The 15,597-nt window shown below is 46.4% G+C and overlaps 1 protein-coding gene and 1 pseudogene across 1 annotated transcript; both read left to right on the plus strand.

Annotated features, from left to right (window-relative positions):
* The first annotated feature begins 487 nt into the window (after window positions 1-487).
* Window positions 488-6,736, plus strand: LOC112230778 (peptidyl-prolyl cis-trans isomerase A). The gene is made up of 5 exons (XM_024397063.2): window positions 488-657; window positions 3,024-3,054; window positions 3,786-3,874; window positions 4,402-4,574; window positions 6,302-6,736. Exons 1-5 carry the CDS (start codon window positions 589-591, stop codon window positions 6,432-6,434), a joined length of 495 nt encoding a protein of 164 aa, XP_024252831.1. The 5' UTR covers window positions 488-588; the 3' UTR covers window positions 6,435-6,736.
* LOC112231513 lies at window positions 4,197-4,296 on the plus strand (annotated as a pseudogene).
* Window positions 6,737-15,597: the final 8,861 nt, after the last annotated feature.

Consider the following 15,597-nt stretch of genomic DNA (forward strand, 5'->3'; position numbering starts at 1 on the left):
TTGCTAATCCGGCATACATACAAAATAGCGGTGTATTTTATTAAACCTGCAATAATTCGTGATCATGCCGCATACATTCCACGAGCGCTTTGTCCAGTGGTGAAAGACAAACACTTGCCAGTTCGTATACATTGCGCCATACAATGCCATTAGTAACTCCGTTTTATATTTGAGCCATAGTGGCGACGTTATTCCACGGGAGACGCCCTGTACAATCCAGCCAGCGACAGTCCACGCCTAGACTTTCCCTGGCAGAACATTGGGCAGTATGTGTTATCGTCATTTGTATGCACCATAATGAGCCAATCACGAGTACGTCCCCAAACCTCGCTGATCAAACCGGCGTGCAGGGAAGGGACCATTGTTCTAATTTATTCCCCCCGAGACATCTAATTGGTTTAAACTCATGCCACTCAGTGGTCCCAGTCTTCTAATTGGTTTGCATTGGCTCCTGAGGCTTCCCTGGGGTGCGCATATATATTTTGTGTACACAGCAGTGTTTCTGTTCCGAGTCAGCTGCGGCACGGTCCAGTTAACTTGGCCTGTACGCGTGTATTGTCACGAAATTAAAATCCTTTAATCCCAATCATGCCTAACCCCAGAGTTTTCTTCGACATCACTATCGGCGATTCCCCCGCCGGCAGGATTGAAATTGAGGTAAGGAGCAGAACAACTGGTCTTGTTTGGGGGTAAAGGTGCTTTTTAACTTTAAAAGGATTGCTTACTTCTCGTTAGGGTCTGCTTTAACTAGCTGCCCAGTAGTTGCATGCAACCGGGATGCTGTCAGACTCGGGTCCACGTGCTTTCGTCTTTGACATGTTGATTAACTAGCAAATGTTAACTTGCTATTGTATTTTGTTTCATTGAAAGCTCCCCAATTTTGCTCCAACTTCAGTTGATCTGCAAAAATGTTCCACAAGGATTGTGCCTTGTTTTTTTGCTCATCTTACGTTTTACTTTGGCATTGTTTTCTTATCGGTATCTAAATCGTGACGTAAAATAACGGGCCATAGTTTTCGATAATTACTGCGATCTTGGAACTCCAAAATGCGTTAATGATCAATTGCGTTGTTTATATTAACATGGCTAGATAACGTTAGTTTCTGTTTCACTGGTGTTTTCCGGACATGACATTTTTAAACCAGTCGCCATTTTCAGCGTATTTTTTTCATCGCGTTAGATGCCATTTTGAGAAAGAAGGGATGTGGGGTTGGAAGGCCGGGAACCAATGTACCTCAAAAGCACATTGCACCAAATCAAAGTATTGGCTTCGATCAATGAATTGAATAATCTGGTAATTCACCCATCTCCATTAGCATTCTAAGGCACCAGGGAGAATGTGGACCATGGTCCCTCTGCAAACCAAATGTACTGCGGTGTAACGTTATGCTGTTTATTGTTATGAAATATGCTGTAAAGGTCCTACATTCAGCTGCCTGGCATTTCTCTCTATGCGGTAAAACCTTGCTGCTGTTAGCTACTGCAATCATGTTTTCCATTCAAACAGCATGTGGCACTAGAGAGCCAGGATGCCCGTTCCCTCCTAAATAATGAGGATATTGTGAATGGTATTCATCTCAGATTTTGTTGACTAGGTGCTGTGGCGGACACGAAAAGCATTTAAGGCCAGCGCGAAATCCAGGATGATAAAACGCTAATTTGCCTTTCCCTTTTTAAGATGAACCATTACACAGTAGCTTCCAAATAGCAAAATGGACTGTAGTGACAATTTGATCTTCAAGCCTTTTGTCATCACGTGGGAGGGAGCACGTGGCCGTGCAGATGATTCCATTGTTTATGACCCATAGGCCATGGTGCCAGTAGCTCTGGTACTGCTTGCTAAGATAAACATTAGCCTATCCAGCCTAGTGTAGTACAGAGGTTGGGCAAAATCACAGATCCAGGAGAAGTCTATGCTCCCTAAATCTTTACCTTCCACATTAGGGCATGTGAGACTCAAAACTGACCTCAGACCAGCCTCTACAGCGTTGGCCCAATGACTGCAGTGGTGACTTCCTTTTTTCCTAAAGTTGTTCCTCATCTAAGGAGTGGAAAAGTACTGGGGTGTGTCAGGCTGGAGGAGGGAAGTGAGAATAGTGGCTGTGTCAGCTGGAACCTGGTGGAGGGAAAGGCATGTTGTAAAGGGCCTATATGTCAACATTCACATTTCACAGGTGGTTGACACTTGGCAGGAATAGAATATAGCCCAATTGGCTCTAACATAAATGCATTAGGAGGGATGGGATTTAAAAGGCTTTTGTGTGAACTGATCTTTAATCAGTGCCTTGAGGGAAGAGTGCCATAATAAATTGGTGGTAGCCTGTATGCCCTGCCATCTGTGTTTCATACCTCTGGTAGCCTGAGAAAGCCAGCATAGAATGCAATCTAATATTTGTGGGAACACATCAAGGTCTGTGCTATGGTGACACCTGTAGAGCTGAAATAATTGGTTTAAACTTGTCAGCTTACCAGAAAAGTAAGCAATTCAGTCATTCTTGAGAAAGTTGGGACAATCCTCGTCCTGCGAATAACGGTTTTTATAGATGGATTTTGCAAGCAGGAGGCATTTAGAATTAAATGTGAAGTAGAGTTTATAGTTACGTGATAGCAATCATTTATTGGAAGAACACTTTAATTTGTCAGAATTATGTTGGTTGAACAGAGATTCTAAAGAGCAACCATTTCTATCTGCTGATTCCATTACACAAGTCACAATTTGATGTTGTGTTTGTCTAATTAACCTTAGTCAATGGAAACCTGCCTACTGTCTCGTGGTTCTCACATGGGAGTTGTTCTAGATTGGAACAGAACAAGTCTAGAAGCAACACCTAGAACCGAAGAGGGTTAGACTCCGTCTGCTTTGGGTCCTGTGGTCAATACTTTAGCGGTAGTCTTTTATTACCCTGATTTTTATAATAACGTTATTCATTAGTGACAACTTGAGCTCCAATTCCATTGATCTGCATGCCATTTCCCCTTCTTTGATTGATTGAGTATACTAATGAAAAACCCTCGTCTTTCAGCTTTTTGCTGATGTGGTCCCCAAGACTGCAGGTAAGACCGCTTCAATGATTGACAATTCCTGAATAATTAATAAACACACACTCTACAAGTGATTATCTCACGATAGTCTTCCAAGCCTTGTGGTTGGAATGACACCCACTAATGGCAGCAACTGATGCTGTCCAACCTTCCTCACACTCCTCACCCCCTTCAACGGCACCTTATCTGTGAGCCCTGGTCCCCAAAGCAACATGCATTTAGATCCATCTACGTGACATGACAAACGCATCGCTGCATGATCAGATATCATATACAATGCAACAGCTGATGCAAGGCAGCTTCCTGTTTGTAATTAAGTAGCATTGAGTGGCCCTGGTCTACCTGGTCAGTCTTGATTAGATATCAGTGATCGGGTGCAGAACCACTATTTTGACTTCATGCAGCCTTTAAAGGGATACTTTGCCAAAATCCCAATGAGGCCCTTAAACTACTTCCCCAGAGTCGGCTGAACTTGTGGATACCAGTTTTGTCTCTGTCCAGTATGAAGGAAGTTGGTGGTATCGGCATGCTAGCATTTATACCTATAGACTTCCAGTCATTGCGCTAATGCTAGTCATAGTGGACACAGATATATAAAAAAAAAAAGATGTATCCAAGTTCATCTGACTCTGGGGAAGTTGCTAAAGGGCCTCAATGGCAATGTTTGGAAATATCCCTTTAAGCAGCTATGCACACATCGCTGATAATAACAAGGTACCTGTGTCGTGTGCCCCCCCCCCCAGAAAACTTCCGTGTCCTGTGCACCGGGGACAAGGGGTTCGGCTACAAGGGCTCCAGCTTCCATCGCATCATCCCCGGTTTCATGTGCCAGGTGAGTGGGGGGGTGGGGGTGGCAGCAGAATCTGGGTCACTGTTTCCAGACTCCACTCAATAGTGCTAAACTTAGTGCGTCTGCTCCTCAATCTGCACTGATATTCATAGTGTCTCAGACAAGGAGTGCTGATTTAGGATCAGTTGTTGCCTTTTAGAGAATAATGAATTAAATTGGGGGGGGGGGGACTGAACCTAGATTGGTAGTTATCCCCTGAGACTTTCTGAGTATGGGCCCTGATCTGATTTACATCTGACTGGTGTAACCAGGCCCAATGCTGGGCCCCTACCAGCCATATTATTCATTGAGTGATTAATTTACACGCAAGTGATGTTTTTCTCACAATGGCCTTCTGAGCCTTGTGGTTGTGATGACACTGCCTAATGGCGACAACACTGAAGCAGTCCCCAACATGCCTCAAAGTTGGGGGTTCTTGTCGAATACCAGAGCCTTGTCAGTGGCCTTGTTAGAGAAAGTGGAAAGCTATACAAAATAAATGATGTCCCCTATGCTTTGCCTTCCCCTAGGGTGGTGACTTCACCAACCACAATGGAACCGGGGGCAAGTCCATCTACGGCAACAAGTTTCCCGACGAGAACTTTACCCTGAAGCACACAGGCATGGGCTGTCTGTCCATGGCCAACGCTGGCCCCAACACCAATGGATCCCAGTTCTTCATCTGCACTGCTAACACCGACTGGTGAGGGGCGAACACACACACACACAAAGTTGACACGAATTGGTGAGACTGGTTCATTTGAGATCTAGTGAATAATTTCCATGCATACTCTGCATGTGATGTTTATCTGGTCTTCCTAACCTTGTGGTTGTGACGACACTGCCTAATGGTAAAACAACTGATGCTGTCCACCTTTCCCAACACGCCTCAGACCCTTCAATGTTTTCTCTCTGATACATGCGCACACAAACTGTGGAAACTCAGACGCATCCTCACTAGTGATGTGTGAGGAAGGTTGGTAAAGTAGTGCCCTTCAGGGCAGTGCACCACTGGTCTGTGAATATGTTCTTACCAATGGTGGGTCTGGTACAGTAATTGTGTAGCTGATCATTGATGAAGATGGATAAGAAAAGAAAATAACATCTACTTTAAGTAGATATACTCTGAACAAAAATGTAAATGCAACATGTAAAATGTTGGTTTCATGAGCTGAAATAAAATCTCCCAGAAGTTCAATATGCACAAAGCTTCTCTCCAATTTCATTAAAATGACATCCCTGTTAGTGAGCATTTCTCCTTTGCAGGATAATCCATCCACATGACGGGTTTGGCATATCAAGAAGCGGATTTAAACAGTATGATCGTTTACACAGGTGCACCTTGTGCTGGGGACAAAAGGCCACTATAAAATGTAAAGTTTTGTTAACACGATGCCACAGAGGTCTCCAGTTGAGGGAGCATGGCATGCTAACTGCAGTAATGTCCTCCAGAGCTGTTGCCAAATAATTGAATGTTAATTTATATACTATAAGCTGCTTCAGTGTAGTTTTTACGCCTCACAACTGCAAACCATGTGTATGGTGTTGTGGGCTAGCAGTTTGTCAATGTTGTGCGCCCCATAGTGGCGGTGGGCTTATGTTATGGGCAGGCAAAAGCTACGGACAATGAGCACAATTGCCATCGATAAAGATGGTGACGAGACCCATTGTGGATTTCATCTGCCGCCGTCACCTCATGTTGCAAGGATCTGTACACAATCCCTGGAAGCTGAAACTGTCCCTGTTAATACATGGCCTGCCTACTCACCAGACATGTCACCCATTGTGCATGTTTGGGAGGCTCTTGGTTGCCGTGTTGGGTGGGAACTGGAACATGCAGCAGCTTCGCACAGCCGTTGAAGAGGAGTAGGACAACATTCCACAGGCAACGATCACCAGCCTGATCAACTCGATACGAAGGAGATGTGTCGTGCTGTATGAGGCAAATGGTCACACCAGATACTGACTGCTTTTCTGATCCTCACCACTTTAATTATTATTTAATCCATCTGTCCAACAGATGTGTCTCTGTATTCCCAGTGAAATAGATGAATTTAGGCCCTAATCTATGCATTTCAATTGAATGATTTCCTTATGAACTGTAACGCAGTGATGTCTTTGAAATGGTTGCATGCTGCTTTTTAAAATGTTTTTTGTTCGGTATACTTTACCTAATGGCCCCGCTGCCGTGCCGCCTGCTAGTGCCGCCTGCTAGTGCCAGGCAGAAGGACAGGAGGAAGTGCGTTTTGAACGGTTATAGCGATGCCCGTCATTTGACTAACAAATCATCCTTACCCAGAAGTCCATGATTGTCACAGCCTGTGACTACAAACATATTTTTGTGTTCCTGGTTGCCCCAAGCCTCAGGATTACTTCTGTCTGTTAGGAACTACTCCTTAGAGGCACTGATCTTACTCTCTCCCTCTGTAGGCTGAATGGCAAGCACGTAGTGTTCGGCAAGGTCGTGGAGGGGCTCAGCATTGTCGCTAACATGGAGAAGAAGGGCTCAAGCAGTGGCAAATGCTCTGCCAAGGTCGTCATCGCTGACTGTGGAGAGCTCTGAGCACCCTCTCGCTCTTTCCGCTTTCATCCCTCCTTTCCACCCTGCTTTGAGATTTTCGTCCCTTGGTCCCTCCCTCCACACAGCTCTCCTTCCTTCTACCCCTCCCTTAAGCTCTCCACTCCCCCATAATCAGAAACATTCCCTTTAAGTGAGATTTTTTTTCAACCATTCCTCTCCCTTACTGAACGGGTTGTCCTGTCTGAACTAGTTTCATTTGGCTTGCTTTTTGTAATTTATTTTTTGGATTGTTCCATCAGGACCACATTTGTTTAGCAAATTCTGAATAAAGTGGCAAAAGATTCCTTAACTGTGTGTCATTGAGTAAGAGTGGATCAAATGTGTACCTTTTTTAAGTGTCCTTCTCCAGTATAGACCGGTGAGCTGAGGTCACAAATGATGCACACATTTCAATGGGGCAGAAGGCTGTGTTGTGACTCTGTATGGTTAGCAACAATTAAGGTGCCATGTGGGGGATTTTAAGTGGCTAGTTATCTTCTTGATGCCAGGTTTTGGTTGGGGGTACATCCACGTTGACAGGGTAGCAGTGGTGTGTGTCGAGAGCTTTATATTCCTGTGTCCAAATCATTAAGGACTCAGTGGTCCACATGCAAACAGTCGTGAATGTGCAACAGTGCTTCTTCCCACTCAATGTTAAAGATTTGGCATGGGCCCTCAAATCCTCAGTTCTACAGCTGCACCATTGAGCACTTGACTGACTGCATCACTGCTTGGTATGTCAACTGCACCACCATCAATCGCTTGGTGCTACAGAGGGTGGTGAGGACAGCCTAGTACATCACTTGGGCTGGGCTCCCTGCCATCTAGGACCTCTTATCAGGCGGCGTGATTGGAAGGCCTGGACTTGTTGGTCTCCAGCCACCCAAGCCGTGGACTGTTTTTCATATGGCAAATGCTCCCGGAGCATGTCTGACCCTAACAGGCCCCTGAACAGCTGCTATCCCTATAACCCATAAGACTGCTAAATAGCTAACAAAATGGTATCAGGCTATATTCCTTGACCTTGTCTTTTATCACTGACTATGCACACTTCACACACACACACACACTTTGTGCATATGTACTCATGCTGACTACACACACTCAGATACCATCATAGTAGCTGTTGCTACTCTTATATACCCTGATGCCTAGTCACCATACCCCTATACATAACTACCACACCAGAATGTTCTGGTAATGTGAAGTTATTCAACAACCCAAATGAGGTCTCTGACAAAAGCATGTTACTGTTGCATGCTTCCCTGGTTGGGAATATCACACAGCTGGTGTGAACCCAGTGAACTTCCCCCAAATATTTGTAAATGGTTCCACAAAATAGAAAATGTGTGCGGTATTAATGATTTGACCCTCCCGGTAACCACGAGGTTTGTCTCTAACCATAAATTCAAGAGCTTTATCTGATGGTACATTGGCTGACTATGGTAACTTTTTTTTTTTTTTTTTTGGGGGGTGATAAAGATTTCACTTCTCAGTAACTGATGCACAGCAGGACTGCAATAAAGACGACCTCTTACTACATGGTCTACACTTGTTTAGGTGACCTGAATCTACTGGATTGGGCCACAGCAATTAAAATCACGGCAATGCTTAAATAGCTGTAGTAAGTTTTAGAGTGGGTGGCAAGTAAGAAGCTATTTCTAAATATTTCAAAAAATGAAACGCATTTGTATTGGGGACAAACCGTTTAAACTAAATCTTGTAATGTGGAACTTGAGCAAGTCTAAACTGCTTGGTATAACCCTGGATGGTAAACGGTCATGGTCAACATATTGCTGCAATGGTGGCTACGATGGAGAGATTTGTCCGTAATAAAGCACTGCTCGGCTTTCTTGACATTGCTATCAACAAAACCAGTCCTACACTCCTTAGTTTTGTCGCACCTGGACTACTGTCCAGTCATATCTTAGCGACAGAACTTAGGCCATCTTGATAGATGGGGTTAAATCACTATTTCTTGAGGTTCAAAAAGGTGTTCCTCAGGTTTGATATTGGGTCCATTATTCACTTTGTATATTAGGAACATAGAAACACATTCTTGTAACATTCATCTCTATGCAGATGACACCGTGTTGTATTCCTGTGCCACCTCAGTGCAGCAGGCCATTCATCTCTATGCAGATGACAGTGTTGTATTCCTGTGCCACCTCAGTGTAGCAGGCCATTCATCTCTATGCAGATGACACTGTTGTGTTCCTGTGCCACCTCAGTGCAGCAGGCCATTCATCTCTATGCAGATGACACTGTGTTGTATTCCTGTGCCACCTCAGTGTAGCAGGCCATTCATCTCTATGCAGATGACACCGTGTTGTGTTCCTGTGCCACCTCAGTGTAGCAGGCCATTCATCTCTATGCAGATGACAGTGTTGTATTCCTGTGCCACCTCAGTGTAGCAGGCCATTCATCTCTATGCAGATGACACCGTGTTGTGTTCCTGTGCCACCTCAGTGTAGCAGGCCATTCATCTCTATGCAGATGACAGTGTTGTGTTCCTGTGCCACCTCAGTGTAGCAGGCCATTCATCTCTATGCAGATGACACTGTGTTGTATTCCTGTGCCACCTCAGTGTAGCAGGCCATTCATCTCTATGCAGATGACACTGTGTTGTATTCCTGTGCCACCTCAGTGTAGCAGGCCATTCATCTCTATGCAGATGACAGTTTTGTATTCCTGTGCCACCTCAGTGCAGCAGGCCATTCATCTCTATGCAGATGACACTGTGTTGTATTCCTGTGCCACCTCAGTGTAGCAGGCCATTCATCTCTATGCAGATGACACCGTGTTGTGTTCCTGTGCCACCTCAGTGTAGCAGGCCATTCATCTCTATGCAGATGACACTGTGTTGTGTTCCTGTGCCACCTCAGTGTAGCAGGCCATTCATCTCTATGCAGATGACACCGTGTTGTGTTCCTGTGCCACCTCAGTGCAGCAGGCCATTCATCTCTATGCAGATGACACTGTGTTGTGTTCCTGTGCCACCTCAGTGTAGCAGGCCATTCATCTCTATGCAGATGACACCGTGTTGTGTTCCTGTGCCACCTCAGTGCAGCAGGCCATTCATCTCTATGCAGATGACAGTGTTGTATTCCTGTGCCACCTCAGTGTAGCAGGCCATTCATCTCTATGCAGATGACACCGTGTTGTGTTCCTGTGCCACCTCAGTGTAGCAGGCCATTCATCTCTATGCAGATGACACCGTGTTGTATTCCTGTGCCACCTCAGTGCAGCAGGCCATTCATCTCTATGCAGATGACACCGTGTTGTGTTCCTGTGCCACCTCAGTGTAGCAGGCCATTCATCTCTATGCAGATGACAGTGTTGTATTCCTGTGCCACCTCAGTGTAGCAGGCCATTCATCTCTATGCAGATGACAGTGTTGTATTCCTGTGCCACCTCAGTGTAGCAGGCCATTCATCTCTATGCAGATGACAGTGTTGTATTCCTGTGCCACCTCAGTGTAGCAGGCCATTCATCTCTATGCAGATGACAGTGTTGTATTCCTGTGCCACCTCAGTGTAGCAGGCCATTCATCTCTATGCAGATGACAGTGTTGTATTCCTGTGCCACCTCAGTGTAGCAGGCCATTCATCTCTATGCAGATGACACCGTGTTGTGTTCCTGTGCCACCTCAGTGTAGCAGGCCATTCATCTCTATGCAGATGACACCGTGTTGTGTTCCTGTGCCACCTCAGTGTAGCAGGCCATTCATCTCTATGCAGATGACAGTGTTGTATTCCTGTGCCACCTCAGTGTAGCAGGCCATTCATCTCTATGCAGATGACAGTGTTGTATTCCTGTGCCACCTCAGTGTAGCAGGCCATTCATCTCTATGCAGATGACAGTGTTGTATTCCTGTGCCACCTCAGTGTAGCAGGCCATTCATCTCTATGCAGATGACAGTGTTGTATTCCTGTGCCACCTCAGTGCAGCAGGCCATTCATCTCTATGCAGATGACAGTGTTGTGTTCCTGTGCCACCTCAGTGCAGCAGGCCATTCATCTCTATGCAGATGACACTGTGTTGTGTTCCTGTGCCACCTCAGTGCAGCAGGCCATTCATCTCTATGCAGATGACACCGTGTTGTGTTCCTGTGCCACCTCAGTGCAGCAGGCCATTCATCTCTATGCAGATGACACTGTGTTGTGTTCCTGTGCCACCTCAGTGTAGCAGGCCATTCATCTCTATGCAGATGACACTGTGTTGTGTTCCTGTGCCACCTCAGTGCAGCAGGCCATTCATCTCTATGCAGATGACAGTGTTGTATTCCTGTGCCACCTCAGTGCAGCAGGCCATTCATCTCTATGCAGATGACACCGTGTTGTGTTCCTGTGCCACCTCAGTGCAGCAGGCCATTCATCTCTATGCAGATGACACCGTGTTGTATTCCTGTGCCACCTCAGTGCAGCAGGCCATTCATCTCTATGCAGATGACACCGTGTTGTGTTCCTGTGCCACCTCAGTGCAGCAGGCCATTCATCTCTATGCAGATGACAGTGTTGTATTCCTGTGCCACCTCAGTGCAGCAGGCCATTCATCTCTATGCAGATGACAGTGTTGTATTCCTGTGCCATCTCAGTGTAGCAGGCCATTCATCTCTATGCAGATGACAGTGTTGTATTCCTGTGCCACCTCAGTGTAGCAGGCCATTCATCTCTATGCAGATGACACCGTGTTGTGTTCCTGTGCCACCTCAGTGTAGCAGGCCATTCATCTCTATGCAGATGACACCGTGTTGTGTTCCTGTGCCACCTCAGTGTAGCAGGCCATTCATCTCTATGCAGATGACAGTGTTGTATTCCTGTGCCACCTCAGTGTAGCAGGCCATTCATCTCTATGCAGATGACAGTGTTGTATTCCTGTGCCACCTCAGTGTAGCAGGCCATTCATCTCTATGCAGATGACAGTGTTGTATTCCTGTGCCACCTCAGTGTAGCAGGCCATTCATCTCTATGCAGATGACAGTGTTGTATTCCTGTGCCACCTCAGTGTAGCAGGCCATTCATCTCTATGCAGATGACAGTGTTGTGTTCCTGTGCCACCTCAGTGCAGCAGGCCATTCATCTCTATGCAGATGACACCGTGTTGTGTTCCTGTGCCACCTCAGTGCAGCAGGCCATTCATCTCTATGCAGATGACACCGTGTTGTGTTCCTGTGCCACCTCAGTGCAGCAGGCCATTCATCTCTATGCAGATGACACTGTGTTGTGTTCCTGTGCCACCTCAGTGTAGCAGGCCATTCATCTCTATGCAGATGACACCGTGTTGTGTTCCTGTGCCACCTCAGTGTAGCAGGCCATTCATCTCTATGCAGATGACAGTGTTGTATTCCTGTGCCACCTCAGTGTAGCAGGCCATTCATCTCTATGCAGATGACACCGTGTTGTGTTCCTGTGCCACCTCAGTGTAGCAGGCCATTCATCTCTATGCAGATGACACCGTGTTGTGTTCCTGTGCCACCTCAGTGTAGCAGGCCATTCATCTCTATGCAGATGACACCGTGTTGTATTCCTGTGCCACCTCAGTGCAGCAGGCCATTCATCTCTATGCAGATGACACCGTGTTGTGTTCCTGTGCCACCTCAGTGCAGCAGGCCATTCATCTCTATGCAGATGACAGTGTTGTATTCCTGTGCCACCTCAGTGTAGCAGGCCATTCATCTCTATGCAGATGACAGTGTTGTATTCCTGTGCCACCTCAGTGTAGCAGGCCATTCATCTCTATGCAGATGACAGTGTTGTATTCCTGTGCCACCTCAGTGTAGCAGGCCATTCATCTCTATGCAGATGACAGTGTTGTATTCCTGTGCCACCTCAGTGTAGCAGGCCATTCATCTCTATGCAGATGACAGTGTTGTATTCCTGTGCCACCTCAGTGTAGCAGGCCATTCATCTCTATGCAGATGACACCGTGTTGTGTTCCTGTGCCACCTCAGTGTAGCAGGCCATTCATCTCTATGCAGATGACACCGTGTTGTGTTCCTGTGCCACCTCAGTGTAGCAGGCCATTCATCTCTATGCAGATGACAGTGTTGTATTCCTGTGCCACCTCAGTGTAGCAGGCCATTCATCTCTATGCAGATGACAGTGTTGTATTCCTGTGCCACCTCAGTGTAGCAGGCCATTCATCTCTATGCAGATGACAGTGTTGTATTCCTGTGCCACCTCAGTGTAGCAGGCCATTCATCTCTATGCAGATGACAGTGTTGTATTCCTGTGCCACCTCAGTGCAGCAGGCCATTCATCTCTATGCAGATGACAGTGTTGTGTTCCTGTGCCACCTCAGTGCAGCAGGCCATTCATCTCTATGCAGATGACACCGTGTTGTGTTCCTGTGCCACCTCAGTGCAGCAGGCCATTCATCTCTATGCAGATGACACCGTGTTGTGTTCCTGTGCCACCTCAGTGCAGCAGGCCATTCATCTCTATGCAGATGACACTGTGTTGTGTTCCTGTGCCACCTCAGTGTAGCAGGCCATTCATCTCTATGCAGATGACACCGTGTTGTGTTCCTGTGCCACCTCAGTGTAGCAGGCCATTCATCTCTATGCAGATGACAGTGTTGTATTCCTGTGCCACCTCAGTGTAGCAGGCCATTCATCTCTATGCAGATGACACCGTGTTGTGTTCCTGTGCCACCTCAGTGTAGCAGGCCATTCATCTCTATGCAGATGACACCGTGTTGTATTCCTGTGCCACCTCAGTGCAGCAGGCCATTCATCTCTATGCAGATGACACCGTGTTGTGTTCCTGTGCCACCTCAGTGTAGCAGGCCATTCATCTCTATGCAGATGACAGTGTTGTATTCCTGTGCCACCTCAGTGTAGCAGGCCATTCATCTCTATGCAGATGACAGTGTTGTATTCCTGTGCCATCTCAGTGTAGCAGGCCATTCATCTCTATGCAGATGACAGTGTTGTATTCCTGTGCCACCTCAGTGTAGCAGGCCATTCATCTCTATGCAGATGACACCGTGTTGTGTTCCTGTGCCACCTCAGTGTAGCAGGCCATTCATCTCTATGCAGATGACACCGTGTTGCAGAGTGAGCAGGCCATTCATCTCTATGCAGATGACAGTGTTGTATTCCTGTGCCACCTCAGTGTAGCAGGCCATTCATCTCTATGCAGATGACAGTGTTGTATTCCTGTGCCACCTCAGTGTAGCAGGCCATTCATCTCTATGCAGATGACAGTGTTGTATTCCTGTGCCACCTCAGTGTAGCAGGCCATTCATCTCTATGCAGATGACAGTGTTGTATTCCTGTGCCACCTCAGTGTAGCAGGCCATTCATCTCTATGCAGATGACAGTGTTGTGTTCCTGTGCCACCTCAGTGTAGCAGGCCATTCATCTCTATGCAGATGACAGTGTTGTGTTCCTGTGCCACCTCAGTGCAGCAGGCCATTCATCTCTATGCAGATGACAGTGTTGTATTCCTGTGCCACCTCAGTGCAGCAGGCCATTCATCTCTATGCAGATGACACTGTGTTGTGTTCCTGTGCCACCTCAGTGTAGCAGGCCATTCATCTCTATGCAGATGACAGTGTTGTGTTCCTGTGCCACCTCAGTGTAGCAGGCCATTCATCTCTATGCAGATGACAGTGTTGTGTTCCTGTGCCACCTCAGTGTAGCAGGCCATTCATCTCTATGCAGATGACACCGTGTTGTGTTCCTGTGCCACCTCAGTGTAGCAGGCCATTCATCTCTATGCAGATGACACCGTGTTGTGTTCCTGTGCCACCTCAGTGTAGCAGGCCATTCATCTCTATGCAGATGACACCGTGTTGTGTTCCTGTGCCACCTCAGTGCAGCAGGCCATTCATCTCTATGCAGATGACAGTGTTGTATTCCTGTGCCACCTCAGTGTAGCAGGCCATTCATCTCTATGCAGATGACAGTGTTGTATTCCTGTGCCACCTCAGTGTAGCAGGCCATTCATCTCTATGCAGATGACAGTGTTGTATTCCTGTGCCACCTCAGTGTAGCAGGCCATTCATCTCTATGCAGATGACAGTGTTGTATTCCTGTGCCACCTCAGTGTAGCAGGCCATTCATCTCTATGCAGATGACAGTGTTGTGTTCCTGTGCCACCTCAGTGCAGCAGGCCATTCATCTCTATGCAGATGACAGTTTTGTGTTCCTGTGCCACCTCAGTGTAGCAGGCCATTCATCTCTATGCAGATGACAGTTTTGTATTCCTGTGCCACCTCAGTGTAGCAGGCCATTCATCTCTATGCAGATGACAGTGTTGTATTCCTGTGCCACCTCAGTGCAGCAGGCCATTCATCTCTATGCAGATGACAGTGTTGTATTCCTGTGCCACCTCAGTGCAGCAGGCCATTCATCTCTATGCAGATGACAGTTTTGTATTCCTGTGCCACCTCAGTGCAGCAGGCCATTCATCTCTATGCAGATGACAGTTTTGTATTCCTGTGCCACCTCAGTGCAGCAGGCCATTCATCTCTATGCAGATGACAGTTTTGTATTCCTGTGCCACCTCAGTGCAGCAGGCCATTTGTGAACTTCAGCATGACTTTGATTCCATTCAGAAATCCCTTACAGATCCTAAATTGGTGTTAAATACAAGTGAAACCAAGCTCATGCTGTTCCCTAGGTCACAAAATGTTGACCCTGAGTACCTGCATATCTGTTCTATACATGGAGCCCAATTTGAGCTTGTTTCTCAGTATAAGTTCCCTGGGTGTCTGGATTGATGACAAGTTATCCTTCGTAACGCATATAAAACAATATAAGAAGCTAAGATCCAAGATTATTTTTTTATATCGAAATAAATTATGCCTTAGTATTCAAAATAGGAAGATTGTTTAAACAACACTTCTTCCTGTATTGAATGTTGGTGATGTTGTTTACATGCATTCAGCAACCTCTGTTTAAAACCCTTAGATGCAGTCTACCATTCAGCAACCTCTGTTTAAAACCCTTAGATGCAGTCTACCATTCAGCAACCTCTGTTTAAAACCCTTAGATGCAGTCTACCATTCAGCAACCTCTGTTTAAAACCCTTAGATGCAGTCTACCATTCAGCAACCTCTGTTTAAAACCCTTAGATGCAGTCAGTGCCATTCAGCAACCTCTGTTTAAAACCCTTAGATGCAGTCTACCATTCAGCAACCTCTGTTTAAAACCCTT

The sequence above is a fragment of the Oncorhynchus tshawytscha genome, linkage group LG33 (assembly GCF_018296145.1).
Source record: "Oncorhynchus tshawytscha isolate Ot180627B linkage group LG33, Otsh_v2.0, whole genome shotgun sequence".
In the NCBI taxonomy this organism is placed as follows: domain Eukaryota; kingdom Metazoa; phylum Chordata; class Actinopteri; order Salmoniformes; family Salmonidae; genus Oncorhynchus; species Oncorhynchus tshawytscha.

What these genes read in the sequence shown, in the direction of transcription:
- LOC112230778 (XM_024397063.2), top strand. Translation starts at nt 589, where the DNA reads ATGCCTAACCCCAGAGTTTTCTTCGACATCACTATCGGCGATTCCCCC. An exon ending in CCGGCAGGATTGAAATTGAG is followed by an intron (nt 658 to 3,023) that starts GTAAGGAGCAGA and finishes CTCGTCTTTCAG; the next exon opens with CTTTTTGCTGATGTGGTCCC. An exon ending in TGTGGTCCCCAAGACTGCAG is followed by an intron (nt 3,055 to 3,785) that starts GTAAGACCGCTT and finishes CCCCCCCCCCAG; the next exon opens with AAAACTTCCGTGTCCTGTGC.